This window comes from Cetorhinus maximus, chromosome 15 (genome assembly GCF_964194155.1).
Source record: "Cetorhinus maximus chromosome 15, sCetMax3.hap1.1, whole genome shotgun sequence".
Taxonomy (NCBI): domain Eukaryota; kingdom Metazoa; phylum Chordata; class Chondrichthyes; order Lamniformes; family Cetorhinidae; genus Cetorhinus; species Cetorhinus maximus.
Genome location: NC_135893.1, coordinates 62943203 through 62958928, shown reverse-complemented (window position 1 = coordinate 62958928; position 15726 = coordinate 62943203). Strand labels below are relative to the sequence as shown.

Sequence of the window (15726 nt, the reverse complement as noted above, 5' to 3'; positions counted from 1 at the left end):
CTCCTATTCCTATGTTCCAAAGGAACTGGATGAAGAGAGGTCATTGGCCAATTGCGCTATTTGAAAACAACTGAGGTTCAGTCAATTAACTTCTTCAAAAAGGAACTGGATAAACCTTTAGTCGGGAGTGAGTTGGTGGTTATGAAAGATCATCAACCTGAAAAGTGAATTCTTTTCTCACTCCTCAGATGCTTCCTGACCTCAGTGTTTCCAGTATTTTGTGTATTCAGAAGTATATATAAGGATAAGTAGCGATGGAAGTAATCAAATTGTTCATGGGAACCAATGGTTCCTGTGCTCCTGAAGCGCTTGTTTTCTGCACAGAGAAGCAGGCTGGAGATGGATATTGGAGATGAAACAATGGATTAATGCTCTAAACTGTTGTTTGATAATATTTTATTATGAACTAATATAGAACTTTTGCCCAATATTAAAGGGGCAGGAATGAGTTAACGATAAGGTCGTCACAGTACAATACATGAGACACTAACCACATGGAAAATGCAAATAAATAGTAAATGAATGAATAGAAATTTTGCTATGTTTGAGGCACTATATCAATGCAAGTGTTGTTGCTGTAGACTGTATGTAGTCTGTGGATGGAGTGGGGTTGATGGATCAAATGGCCTTTTACCATTCCTGTACAGTTCTGGTATTTCACATGCTCTTTGATGGGTTAAGACTGGCTGGCCAAGAAACGCAAGTGAAAACAGAACTTGCTCCCAACCATCACCAGCACCAAACATGCAAACCCGACGCTCAGACTTCTCACAATCTCACCTGTTTACAAAACCGTAAAAATCCAATGGAGTAGGTCATACCCATCAAACAGCATGTTCCGTACATACAACTAGACCTGGGGATGAGATGGAAATGTAAACAAATAGAGGGAGCACTATATCTACAAAATATTATGAATCCATAGTTTTAATAGGACATAAGTTAAGTAGTTGCTTGTGCAAACAAAACTGTCATTTCATGGTGACAAAAATACAAATTATTAGGATTGGATTACAACACTACATGGGAAACACAACAAAACAGTTATGCAGTGGAATCCCTGTTTAGAGATCACGGAGTGTTTGGATAATACTTAACCAAAACCCATTCCTATTAACTCAGTATATAGCTTGCAGTTGGCCTGCAATCTCTTAGCTTCAGATGTAGTTTTAAATCCATTGGGCAGCACTCTTGGATTGAGTTCATTGGCAGAGCAGTAAACTTTGCAAATATGCTCCTAATGAACTGCTCACCTCCCCTCTGATGTGTTGGTTTATATGTTTGAGAAGAATGTTAGTGGCTTTATTAAAAGATTAATACATTTTTGTTTTAGTCTTTGGCTATCATTTTGCTCTGTGCAGAATGCACTGAAAAGTCCTGTAAGTGGCTATTTCAGATCAGTGTGTTTGGATAATGGCACTCTGTTATAATTTAAATGTGAAGTCTTCGAAGTCTGACTTTAGTGTAGAGTGTAAGTGGATGTGCATAAAAGATGGAAATAACTCACTTAATCGGTTTCCCTCTAATTTCTGACATTATTGCACTTTCTCCGCCCAGGTACTCATAGCAGAGGCTGAGGAAGTTGTAAATCACAAAGGCTGCAAGGAAGACAACACATGTCAGTGCAAGTACATGACAAAACAACTATCCTTTTAAACTATTTTTACTTGTTGTTTTCACCTGCGACAAGCACCTGGCATGAGCCATGAACCACATAGAAAGGGCCCCAGGTCAGTAGATATATGTGTAATAGGTTTATGTACTACCAAACCACTCCCCTATAAAACGGCAGGAACTTTACCCCCACTTAGCATGTCCCTATCACCCACTGATACAAGGGAATGGAATATTTCAAAGTTCAAGTTCCCATGTCAGCGTTAAGCACAACTGTCTGATATGTAATGTTCTTGCACATCCATGATGGTTTTCCCTTCACCACTGGCAGCAATGCCTTCAGCTGCCTGGGCACTAAGCTGTTGAATTTCTTCCCCAGACCTTTTCATATCTCTCTTCTCCTTTAAGGTACTCCTTAAAGCATACTTCTTTGACCAAGCTTTTTGAACACCTGTCCCAACATCCCTATGTAGTTTGGTGTCAAATTTTGGCTGATAACATTCCTGTGATGCTCCTTGAGATCATGTTAAAGGAGCTACATATATGTAAATTGCTGTTGTTCCCTCGGCTTGGTCCCAACATTATATTCAGCCCCAGCTGTAGTAGTGCAGGTGCTGCACCTCCGACACCAGCCATGTCCCGGTGAGATTCGCAATTTAGTACAGCACATGGCAAATTATAGTTAGTGGTGTGCTCTGGCCCATGCCCATAAAGAACTAGGTTGGAAATGTCAAGTTCACTTGGTGCAAAAGCTTTATGGCTGTATATAGTGGCACAACTATTCCTGGCCAGAATGGAGATGATTGAATAACTCCCCCAGTCATGTCTGAAGACCACACTACTGCAAATGACTGGGATTGCAACTATTCTCTGCTCACTATATCTTTCTGAAGAAATTTTGAATAAAAAGGAGGATGCTTTCTCCAGGGAAGTGGGGGAGGGGACGAGTGCTTAGCAGAGGGGTTGGAATGCCAGAAGAGGTAAGGGAGGTGACGGGGTGGTGTGAGGAAAGTACTGGAGGAAAGGGAGGCCGGGCGTTTCTGGAGGAGGGAAACAAGCCTGGGTACATTATAATTGTACAGAAGCTATTGCTGAAAAAGAGACATGTCTAAGCTTTTTGTCTTGCACTCATCAGGACACTCAAGTTTACCAATATAAGGAGGAAAACAACAATTCATACCATATGTGAAGAGAGTGCTGATTGGTTGGCAAGTGGCATTGCCATGGAGAATGCACCATTGATGGTGACTGACTTAACTGTCAAGCATTGTTTGAAGTTTAAACCAGGCAGCTTGACCCTGATTGGTCAAGGCATTGCCCTGAGGAATGAGCCAGCGAATGGCTGTCACTTATTTTGTTTAGCTGAAACAGGCGCAATGTATGTTCTTTCTGTCTACAAAGAACAGGGCCCTGTGTATTAATATATGTAGCTTCCAGTACATGCAAATGTGCCACACTGCAAGCCTGACTGAATCTTAAATTGGTTGCCAGTGTAATTCTTAGTACATTGAGGATTATTTAGCAAACATTGTCCAATTGTGGAATTGCATCTAATGTTGGACACGGTTTTGAGTTTTGCAAGCACGGGCTGGTTGGGTACGGTCAGTACCCTGTCCTTTGCGAAAAATGGCTAGGACATGCTGTTTGATACAATCCGTCAGTCTTGGGATGTATGGCCTACATACCTAGCATCACACTTTAGCAGGGGCTTAAATTCATATACCACATTGCTCATCTGGGTGATGGGCAGAATGTCTTGGCTTGATGGCAGCATCCTGTTAATGGCGAATACCACTCGTGTCGTTACTGCATTGTAGCAGTGTGAAACAGCTAGCTTCACCTGTTGCTCAAATTTTTGCGATACCTTGCCCTTCCAGGGTAATCTGAGGTAGACTGGGCACTTTTCAGGACTGAAAGTAACAGCCTTAGGCCCATTCACAAATTTGCATGATATACAGTGCAAAATGATATGACCAGGGTAGCTATTACCCTGCCTTTGATGCACTCTACTTCAGTGTCAAGCTTGCATGGTGATCAAATGCCACAGGCTCTATTTACAAGGTTGCCAATAAGACCAATCATATAGCGTGTGGAACTGTAAGAATCCCAACACGTATACTGACCAGTGAAGGTAGAGAATCCCTTGGCACATTTCTCAACTACGTCAAAGAAGTGGAGTTCATTTGACTGCTCCATTTCATAGGCGAATTTGAGTGCAGGATGGAGCCCAGTAAGACATCAGTGGTGCATTCTCCATGGTAATGCCACTTGCCAACCAATCAGCACTCTCTTCACATATGGCATAAATTGTTGTTTTCCTCCTTATGTTAGTATTTTTGCGAGTGTCCCGATGAGTGCAGGATGAAAAGCTTAGACATGTCTCTTTTTTCAGCAATACTCAAGTTCTGTGCTACCAAACAACTGTTTGTACAGAAGCTATAATAATTTTTTGCATCACTCAATGAAATGATCGGTTCATGTGCATTCGGTCCTCACGACAAGTCATTAATCACTGGTCCCACACAAAAAAATGGACGCAAAATCATAAATATCCTTAGCTCATGCAAATTTATGAAGTAGTAACATATTTTAGGCTAGATATAATAAACCCAGACTGTTGCCATTTCAATTTGCTTTTACCTCCATCTCACAACAGATTATTTATTGTTTGACAGGCCAAGAAAAAGCATAACCGATACACATCCATGCATAATGTAAACATAAACCAAACATTAGAAATCCAATCTGACTGGTGTGTGAAAGCAAGCTGCAGCTCGTTAAGTTTTCAATTATTTTTGATGGCTCATGTGAAACAACTAGTAACTAGAGACACCAGACATCACTTTACCCTCTCAGTGATTTGTGAAGGTTTCCCATAGAGAGCCCCAAATATTAGCTGTGATGTTGAGCCCAGCATGAAACGAACAGATATTAGCAGCGAGGTGCAAGAGAACTCGTGGGATATTAGTGTAAACTTGAGCTCACTCAAAACTCTGCCGACTATATCCTAACTCAAGTCCCATTCACCCACTACCTCTGTGCTTGCTGACCTATGTTTGCACCCAATCTGGCAATGTCGCAAATTAAAATTCTCATCCTTGTGTTCAAATCTCTCTATGGCTTCATTCCTCCCTATCTCTGTAATCTGCTCCAGCACTACAATCCTCTGGGATCTCTGTGCTCCTCCAATTCTGGCCTCATGCACAAACCCAGTTTCCACTGCTCCACCATTGGTGGTTGCACCTTCAGTTGCCTGGGCTCCAAGCTCAGAAATTCCCTCCCTAAAGCTCTTCACCTCTCTCTCCCAGTCCTCCTTTAAGGTGCTGCATAAAACCTACTTCTTTGATCAAGCTTCTGCTTGCCTGTCCTAACATCTTGTATGGTTTGAGGTCATTTTTTATCTGGTAACACTCCAGCGAAGCACCTTGGGATGACCTACTACATAAAGGTATGATATAAATGCACATTGCTGTAGCTGTTGTTACTATGCATACACCAATCCCAACTCAATTTGGGAAGGTGGGGTGTGGGGAGGGGTATATAAAGTCACTCGCCACATTTCATTTCCCATGAAAACCCTCAATTGATCTCACATCATATGATGATTGATAACAGAAACCCCAATTTAGGTGTGTGGGTAGATGGACTATCCATCTTTTAAGAATGTGAATACTTCACTGCAAGAAAAATTAAATAGGAGATCCAACACCCTTCCTTTCCTGTTCCCCCCTTTATAAACAAACGGATCACTGCTTCAGTAATCTATAATCTGTTCCAACTGTTATTTAGAGTCATTGTGTTTTAATCTCCACTGTTAATAAGCATCTAGACAACTAAGCCCCTGCTAAAGTGACCTTATAAAGAGAACACTGCTGCAGTAAACAGCAAAACAAAACAGTGTGATCGCCATGGGAATAATGAGCAGCATCTGTCCTAGATCCTAGTATCTGGTTGCATGGAACACATTATGTGGTTGATTTTGGATTAGTTTATCAAACCAAAAGAATCTTCTTCTCAGTTGTCACTCAATCTTTATGGATGGTGTGAGGGCAGTAGTGCTGAGTCGTCAAGTTGGACTACACTAAAGTAGTTCAGCTATAAGAAACACTGGCTTACAGGATCCATGCATTCTGTCCCCAATCACAGAATGTCTATAAATGGAATCTGCCAAAACATCTCTGCTCTAGGGAGGGAGGGAAGGAAGGAAGGAAGTACACTGCCCTATGGAATAATTTTGTTTTCTTTATCATGCAGAAGCTGTTCAATTCCTCAGTTGGTCAATAGAATAAATTTGGTAACTATTGATTGCCAGGTCATTTGGTAAAATATTGTCACTTGATAGATTCCCAGAGTAAACAGTGATTTATCATTCATCACTGTTGTCTCAATGGTATGAAATCACTAAGGTTACAGGGAACATACAGAGACCCGCAACTCACTGGAGCACTTTAAAATGCAGTAAGCTTGGGTTGAGATAACACACTCATAACAAGTTTTGCTCTTACAAATTCTGGTTGTATCTTAATTCCTCAATCTGACACTGTAGGTAACTCACTGCACACAGTCTGTGTGTTGGCTCACAGATTGTGAAGTATAACAAATGCATATTCATACATAATTCAGAGACAAACCTAGCAGAAGAAATCCAATTTTGCTCGACAGAAAGCAAACCCCAGATTGCACAGGTTCCAATTGATTTGGTAATTAAAATTTATAAAGCATTTATGCACCCAATTATCTTGAATGGTTAATCAACACGTTGCTAGTAGACATACACTTCTTTGGAGGAAAAGATGGGTCCCAGGAGACGAATCTCATTAGAAATAGTGCTCCTTTGCATATCCAAGGGCTTTTCTAGCCTAGCGTGCCATTCTGCCATTTCTATATTATTGTAACCAACCAGTCTCAGATCCTCTGCTTTCCTCCCATGTTAGTGGCACTCCTTGACCAACCTTGAAGGAATAAAAGATGGGCTAAATTGCCTTGGGATTCTAGCCTTAAATCTTATAGCTGCAAGCACAGCATGTCAAGTTAAGCCACATGACCTTGCATACCCAAGACATGCATTCATTCATCTAAATGGCCTTACATTATTAAAGAATCAGTTAGATCACTTAATGGCAAAAGCCATATGAGGATCCCAGAATTCCTTTGCTCCACTATTGCCAGCTGTGCCATCAACTGGCTAGGACCGAGGCTCTGGAATTCCCTCTCTAATCTCTTCACCTCTCTACCACTATCTCCTCTTTTAAGATGTTCCTTAAAAGCTACCTATCCTAATATCACCTGATATAGCCTGGGTGATAAATTACATATTATAAAACTCTTGTGAAGGCACCTTGGCCATTTTATTATGTTAAGAGTGTTATATAAATTCAAGTCATTGTTGTGGCAGTGAATAAAGTTATTGCCCACTGTAATAATAAGCAAAGGCTATGAAGTTGCATGTTTGATTCCTGGTCTGTCCTGACAGTTGGAAGAGCAATTGGGGTGCAACAATTAGCTTCAAAACCTCTGGATTAGGTGGTAGTGAGGAGCAGTGGTAAGGACAGGATTAGGAACAACAGGAACATTAAGAAAAATCCAGCAACAACAGAAAAAAAGCACCTTAGCTGTATCTCCGTAGCTGTGATGCCTGGAGATTAATTTATCCCTACTGGAAACCATAACAGATCAATCAGCAGCTACAGAAGAAATGGGTTTGTCTGTGACCTTCCTTTAGAACACTGAAGGGTCATGCCTGAAAGATAGGTTGACTGATCAACCATTTTCAGCACTTTTGGAGGGCTGTTTGTTTCAGTTTGTCAATATGTATGATTTGTTTTGGCTTTGCATATGTGGCGGCATGCCTATTGTTCTGGTTAAATCAGCCAGCACAGCACCAGACCAGTGAAGTTTTTTTGAAAGAAGGGAAGAGCTTATATTTATACACAGTGCCTTCCACAACCTCAAGATGCTCCAAAGCACTTTATAGCCAAACGAGTGCTTCTGAACTGTAATCGCTGTTGTAATATAGGGACCCTTAGGCACACACTACATTGTATTTATAAAGGAGCCTGTCCTAACCAATATTAATCCCTCACACCTAAAAATAGATTATCTGGTCATTATCATATTGCTGATTGTGACAGCTTCTTATTTTCTATATTACAACAGTGACTTCACTTCAAAAAAGTACTTTATTTGACCGTAAAACACGTCTGGGTGTCTTGAGGTTGTGAAAGATACTATAGAAATGATCAAAAGACCTATTAGCTAAAACCACACTGATTACCATAGTACAGCTCTGTCAGCAGACTAAGGGAAGGTTATTCTCTGGAAAAGAGAGTTCAAGATGTCCTTAAAAGAATGTCCAGTTTTCGGACATCACCACTTTTCAGACAGCTGAAAATGAGGTACTGTACCTGTATCATCATTGAATCTCCCACTATCAATATGCTGGGGTGTCACCATCGAAACTTAACTGGGTCAGCCACTAACACTGTGGCTACAAGAACAGGTCAGAGAGTGGGTATTCTGCAGCGAGTAACTCACCTTCTGACTCCCCAAAGCCTTGCCACCATACAGAAGGTGCAAGTCAGGAGTATGATGGGATAACTCATCACTTTCCTGGATGTGTGCAGCTCCACCAATATTCAAGAAGCTCCACACGATCCAGGACAAAGCAACCCATTTGATCGATACACCATCCACCAACGTAAACACTCAGTCCTTCCACCACTGGTGCACAGTGGCAATGTGTACCATCTACAAGATGCACTGCAACAACTCATCAAGGCTCATTTGATGACACTTTCCAATTCTGTGACCTCTACTGCAAGAAATCCAGCAGGTACATGGGAATACCAGCATCTGCAAGTTCCCCTTCACCACCCTGACTTGAAATATATCACCGTTGCTTGGCCAAAATCCTGGAGCTCCCTATCTAACAATAATGTGGATGTACCTACATCATACAGGCTGCAACGGTTCAAGAAGGCAGCTCACCATTACCTTCTCAAGTGCAATTAGGGATGGGCATTAAATGCTGCCCTTGCCAGCACTGCGCACATCCCATGAGTGAAAAAAACCTTTAGTTAACAAGCGTGTAAATGAAGAATACTCAGTACAAATAGTAATTATACAATTTACTGTTCTCCAAAATTGTCAAAACAACATTGAAGACTTCTCCTGTAGAAACTCTCAGCATCATCTGATCCCAAAATAAACTTATTCACTTCTTTCATGTAAAAACATCATTATGGAATTTTATTTAGCCCAGTATCTCTGCCGGTTTGCAGACTGAAAGAAAGCCAGCCTCAGATGTAACATTGAAAATTGTTGGTAGATCTGCCAAACAAAAGGGTTTGAAAAAGTCTATTTCTCTCAGTTACATAGAATGTTTGTTTCAAATACTTGAGATGATTGTTAATTTCCAACAATTGCTATTCTGCTCGTCTAGATAATACAGAGAATGATTCTCTCAACTATTAGCCAGTGAACCGAGAGGTTTTTTTTTTACAGCTTTCTGGAGAGAAGGAAAAGTAAGAGAATTCTTCACCCTTTAGAAGAAGGTCACAATCATGGATGTCCTCCAAAGGAATTCCAACATAAATAACTAGAGTGACTGTATATTTACCTCTCCTTCCATACATTCAGAATAACAATTTACAATTTATACAGCACATTTACTACAGTGAACCTATCAAAACGTTTGGTACAACAAAATGAGATTCCAGGAAATTATTATGCATGTGACAGGAGCCTAAATCCAAATCCCATCACGACAAGTTTTGAAATGGAAGAAAGTTGATCATTTGTGGGTTGGTACAGACAAAGAAAGTGACCATGAAAGGCACCAAGTTTCTGTCTATACCCAAAAGGTTTGTCAACAGCCTTCAACTAACTCTAGTTCACAACATGGTTGACTCTTTACACCCTCTGAAGTGAGTTAGAATGGCATTTAGTTGCAACACTAATTTAGGGGTACCAACATATCCCTGGACATATCCCTAGAGATCTCATCACATGACTTCCTGCCTCTAACTTCCCCACCCAGTACTCCGACCATTGGTTGACCGATATGTTCATCCTCATGGCCCACCTCCTTCCCACACTTATTGGAAAGCAAACAGGCTCTCTGTTACCATATTGCAGGGGCGCAAGCAGGAGAGGGGAGATGCTCCGATAGCTTGGTCAAAATTTACAGTCGAAGAGGCTTTTATTGTATTGTTACAATGCTTGCTTCTCAACGTGTTAAAGTCTAACACATCAAAAATGCAAATGTCCACTATCAATGTTTGCTCACCTTCATAACAATCTCGCACAGAGTCAAAGTAAACGTAGTACTGTTCATTACTGATCAAAAGCAGGCTTAGCCAGGAGTCAAAGGCGTAGATGGGAACGATGAAAAGGATTCGGAGAATATAGCGCTGCTCATTGGGTGAGCTGTAGTGTCGGAGATGCTGGTAAATCTGTTGAGAGGGGGAATCAAAAAGGTGATGGAAATGAAAAGATAGTATATTCCATATTTTAAATCCAAATGATTCTAATCTGAACAATACCGTATAACTCTCACAGCACACAATATTAAACCTTTCAGCTGTTCATAAAAGTAGATCGTTATTTTTGACAGCACAGGAACATTGAAAAACATCAATCACCAACAAGCAATATTTATGTTCATCTCTCCTTTCTGAAGATCAGCTGACAGCATCTTGTCCAAAATGTCTTCTTTTGTGCCAGTTTAAAACTGCTAAATAGAGGAATATAACCAGCAGAAGGGTGTGGCACCACAACCAGGTCAAATGCTGCGCCCATCCAAACACCCATCAACAATCTGTATTTACATAAAGCCTTAAATATGGAAAACATCCCATGGACAAGGAATTGCTTTTGAATAGAGTCATGGTTATTATTAAAACAAATTAAACAGTTGGTTTCCTCATGGTAATATTCCTGGATTTTTTTTTTTGGTGATGTTGGTTCAATGAATAATGCTAGCCAGGGCATCAGAAGAACGCCCTCTCTCTCCTCTGAAAAATAGTATCACAGAATTTGAGATAAAAGAACCAGAGGGGAGGTGAGGAGATTTTTTTTTAATTGCAGCAATGATTTGGAGTGCGCTGCCAGAAAGGATGATGGGAGCAGATTCAATAGTAACTATCAAACGGGAATTAGATAAATTCTTGGAGGAAAGACAAATGTCAGATATTATTGCTTCAATGGTTTCTGTAAATTTTGTTCAAGCAAAATATGTGAACATGTAAATTAATGTAAAAAAACTGGAGAACCATGCCTTGTCATGTACATTTAAATATAAAAGCAAAATGCTATGAAATTAAACGTAATTTAATTTCGTAGCCAAAGGTGTTTTAAAATCATAGCTCAATGCACCACAGCTGACATTCCTAGTGCACTTTGGTCCCCAGGACATGCAGTCACATCCTTCCTGTACCAGACATTACCTGCCTCCACTGATGACAGATAATGCACCCTGACCTGAACTATAAACTTCATTGATACATGGTAAACAATGCAGCACATACATCCCTGGAAAGCACATGAGTTACTGATTAATGGAAAAAAGCACCTAGAAGTCTTAAGAGATCCCATCATCATCACAGCACGAATGCAACAGGTCAATAATAATTTTTAAAAACACATTGTTCAATTCCAACTGTTTTCAGAATAAGTAAGTGTGGAAGAGAAAATACTTTAGTAAAAAAGGAATTTAGCTTGTTTTGAATTTCAATTCCCTCTATGGCCTTGCCCTCTCCCCATCTCTAATCCCTGACAAGCCTTACAACTCCCCAAAATCTCTGCATTCCACCAATTCTGCCTTGTTGCAGATCCCCGATGTTGCTCCATCACTGGCAGCTGTGTCTTCAGTTATCTAAGCCTCAAGCTCTGGAATTCTCTCCTTAGACCTCTCTGTCTCCTTTAAGATGCTTCTTTAAACTTATCTGTTGACCAAGTTATTGATCACCTGTCCTAATATCTCCTTATGTAACTTGGTGCCAAATTTTATTTGATTATGTGCCTGAAGTGTAGGAGTTATATAAATACAAGGTGTTGTTCTTGATGGCTACTTGTTAGGCTAGTTGAGCTGAAGAATCCAGACCAGAGTGGTCCCAGGTTTAATTCCCAGGCTCACAATCTTGAGGCAACAGTGCTAACACTGAGCTGATTCACAACTTTGGACAGAGTTCCAGGTGCCAACATTCTAGGAGTTAACACTGCAAGAGAAAGATTGTTGTAAAGCTTTGATTCTTTACTCCTCTTATAATTTTCAGGCCTTTAAAACCTAAGCATGATATCATGTAATCACCAATTCACTCTGAAGCTTTGTTGCTTTCCTGCACTGTGAGTTTTGAGCCTTCATCTCGATTGTGCACTTTTTAAAACCATGCTGTAATTATGGGAGGAAAGCTTGTAAAAGAGATCTAAAGCAAGGCGTGACAGCTAATGTTCTGGTACTATTATCTAGTTTATGATGTAGATTCTGACTAGATTACTAGTTTAGAACCAGTTTGCGGTAAATGCACTGGAGACCTGTGAATGATTAACCACCCAGCTGCAGATAAATTTTAAAAATAGCCACTTTGAAAACATTCTGATTAATCAATGCTCAATATTAACATTTCAACTTTATGTAATTAAAAAAAAAATCTCCTAGTCTTTTCCCCTATGTTCTTCTTCCTGAAGATGGCGATTGTGGCAGGGTACATACAGTTCTACCAGCATCACGTGCCACTTTATCAAGTGGCCCATTTTTCTGCTCTCAGCCCAAATAGTGAATGTTGCTAGCCGATCCAACACTTGAAGAACAATCCCATACACCTCAGTCTCTCGCACTTCCCAGGAGTTAATAATTGTGGCCTGGAACAGAAATGCAGACCTATCCCCCACCTTTACAGCCACACTATCTACTGTGTCAGGAAGACCAAAACTAAAACAAAAACAGAATTACCTGGAAAAACTCAGCAGGTCTGGCAGCATCGGTAGAGAAGAAAAGAGTTGACGTTTCGAGTCCACATGACCCTTCAACAGAACTGAGTGTAGTTAGGAGAGGGGTGAAATATAAGCTGGTTTAAGGTGGGGGGTGGGGGGAGAGAAGTTGAGGGTGGGGTGGTTGTAGGGACAAGCAAGCAGTGATAGGAGCAGATAATCAAAAGATGTCACAGACAAAAGGATCAAAGAGGTGTTGAAGGTGGTGATATTATCTAAGAAAAGTGCTAATTAAGAATGGATGGCAGGACATTCAAGGTACAACTCTAGTGGGGGTGGGGTGCCACCGATGCTGCCAGACCTGCTGAGTTTTTCCAGGTAATTCTGTTTTTGTTTTGGATTTCCAGCATCTGCAGTAGTTTTTTGTTTTGACCAAAACTAGAGATCAATAAATATAAGATGACTATCTTATTAATTAATGCAATAAAGAACTCAGAAGCTTCTTTATTCAGAGAATTATTTGAATGTGGTACTTAATACCACTTGGACTGGTTGAAATGTGTAGCATAGATGCATTTAAAGGAATCTAGATAACCACGAGATAGAACAGGACAAAAGTTTTTACTGATACTTTTGGATGGAGAGAGGTGGGAGGAGGCTTGTGTGGAGCATAGACACCAGCATGCACCAGGTGGACAGAATGGCCTGTTTCTATGGTGTAAAGCCCATATTATATGCAATCAACACAGGCCATGAATTAAATTAGAGGTCTTCAAAATTCTGTAGGGCACTAGGTCACATCAGGTGGTTTATTTATCCACTGACCCATGGAAAGAGAACTGCAACACATGGCTCATTCATTTCAATGCGTTAGCATCCAGATAGACTGCCATAAGAGAGCAGCAGGTCTAATTTTCTAGGCCCATTGCATCCTGTAAAGATTAGTTTGTGATCTTTGCCTGGGCAGAAAAGATGCCAATTGGACCTAACAGATCCCTCCCAAGTGAAAGGGAACCAGAGTACCAAAGAAACCATGATGCTTCTGTGTGCACCATGTTGATAGGTTTCAATGAAACAACTTGAGCCCAGAATATCATAGACTTCCAGTCCAATCATTGTGCGGAGTCCATGTCAACAGTTTCCAGTAAAATTCATAGTACAGGTCACACTTTTAAAAACATCCTTTTTATTATCCTATAATTGTGTGGGAGTAATCCAATTGGTAGAGTTAATATTTAAAAAAAAAACCAAGATGGCAAACATTAAAACGGCTGAGTAATTTAGACAAGAGATTATTGAACACTTTCTTTGTGACCCAAAATGTTTACTTCAGCTCAGCAAACAACCAATGAACATAATAAAAATGTTCTCGAGACTCTATCCAAAGTTCATACACTACAGCAGCTGCTTACACAATGCAAGTTTTAAAGCATTCCTAGTAAGTGGTTACCTACGTGTTTACATAATTATGAATTATTTAATCACTTACAAATGCTTTATTGTGTCAGCTTTGGCTCAGTGGTTGCACTCTTGCATCTGAAGGGAGTTGATTGGATAGACCTAGAGAATATGTTTCCACTTGTGGGCATGTCCAAAATTAGGGGCCATGAATACAAGATAGTCACTGATATATCCAATAAGAAATTCAGGAGAAATTTCTTTACTGAGAGTGGTTTGAGTGTGGAACTTGCTGCCACATGGAGTAGTTGAGGTGAATAGCACTGATGCATTTAAGTTAGGTAAAAACATCAGAGAAAAAGGAAGAGCATTATGTTGATCCAGTTAGATGAAGGTGAATCATGAGGAATATAAACACCAACATGGGCCTAGTCAAATTGCCTGTTTCTGTGCTGTAATTTCAAAATAATGTAAAAGCAACCTCAATCTCACCTGGTGAAATGTCACAATCAGTGCTGCCCAAACAAATATCCCAGAGATTGCCTGTGCTGCTGGAGTCTCCAAGAAAATCCTCTGCTCTTCTGTACTTGAGTTTTTGACAAACAGCTCCAGGAAGATGCTCACATTTCTGGATTTGCTTGTATTTGCCACAGCCAAAACAACAAATGTTGTGAGTAAATCATCTGGAGTCACTCCTGCAAATATTGGGTTTTCACTGTCGTTCATCTGTGTGCATAAGAGAAAAAGATCAGTCCTGCATTGAACACCTAAAAGCCCCTTTCAATCAGGCCCATAGTAAAATGTCCCAAGATACATCAAAGTGAGCAACTACCAGATAAAAATTTGCACTGAGCCACATAAAGAGATTTCAAAACGAGTGACCAAAAGCTTGACCAAAGAGATACGTTTAAAGGAGTGTGATAGAGAGGCGGAGTAGTTTAGGGAGGAAACTGCAGAGCTTGGACTTGGGTAAATGAAGGCATGGCCATAAACTGTTGATTGATTAAAATCAGGGAAGTGCAAGAGATCAGAACTGGAGGAGCATAGAGATCTCTGAGGGTTGTAGGGCCAGAGGAAGTTAGAGAGATAGGGAGGGGCAAGACCATGGAGGAATTTGAAAACAAGGAAGAGAATTGTAAAAATTGAGGTGTTACCGGACTGGGCCCTATTGTAGGTCAGTGAGCACAGGGGTGATGGGTGAACAGGAGTTAGTGTGGGTTAGTTTATGGGAAGCAGAGCTCTCGATGAGGTCTAGTTTATGAAGGTGCAAGATTACGTTCAGGCAACTGGCATTAGGTGTAGAATTTTGCTAGATGCTATAATGATTTATCTCTGGAACTTACCTCACATAACACAAGAAAATTTTTAATCTTTATTCTCTACTTTTAAAAGAAACAGACTTGGGGCGGTGGGGGGCCGGGGGGTATGGTGGTTGAGGGGATGGAGGTCCAGCGGCCACGGGACCTTTGTGGGGTGGGAGGCACCCACAGTTAGAAGGGGGCTTCCCACCAGGAGCTTAAGCCCGTTCATTTTTGGGCTTCTCTCACTCCAGGTAAATCCTCCCGCCAGCCTAAAAATTGAGCCTGGATGGAAAACGGCCAATAATTGACCGCTTAAGGGCCTCACTAAGAGCATGGTGCGCAGCCCATCCATTGCCGTGCCCACTCCAGCGTAAAATCGCTGCAAGGTCAGGGTGTGCAGGAGTCCAGAGGGAAGCCCGTTCCTTCTATTTCACGCTACCCCCCCAACCCCCCACCCCTGCGCAAAAACCCACCAGTGGGGGAG

General features: G+C 40.9%; 1 protein-coding gene and 1 long non-coding RNA gene across 2 annotated transcripts in view; one reads left to right on the top strand and one right to left on the bottom strand.

The window, feature by feature from the left end:
- LOC144690754 (uncharacterized) overlaps positions 1 to 9375 on the top strand; it is a 92812-nt gene extending 83437 nt beyond the window's left edge. Inside the window, exons 3-4 of the long non-coding RNA XR_013578954.1 lie at positions 1558 to 1730; positions 9118 to 9375. This is a non-coding gene — a long non-coding RNA (uncharacterized LOC144690754). The remainder of the gene's footprint in view (positions 1 to 1557; positions 1731 to 9117) is intronic.
- The window catches only part of tmem184a (transmembrane protein 184a), a 42210-nt gene that overhangs the window by 19788 nt on the left and 6696 nt on the right, over positions 1 to 15726 (bottom strand). Inside the window, exons 2-5 of the mRNA XM_078558550.1 lie at positions 14434 to 14667; positions 9902 to 10067; positions 1508 to 1598; positions 781 to 856 (exon numbers count right to left, since the gene is read on the bottom strand). Of these exons, the coding sequence (XP_078414676.1) occupies positions 781 to 856; positions 1508 to 1598; positions 9902 to 10067; positions 14434 to 14667 (567 nt within the window). The remainder of the gene's footprint in view (positions 1 to 780; positions 857 to 1507; positions 1599 to 9901; positions 10068 to 14433; positions 14668 to 15726) is intronic.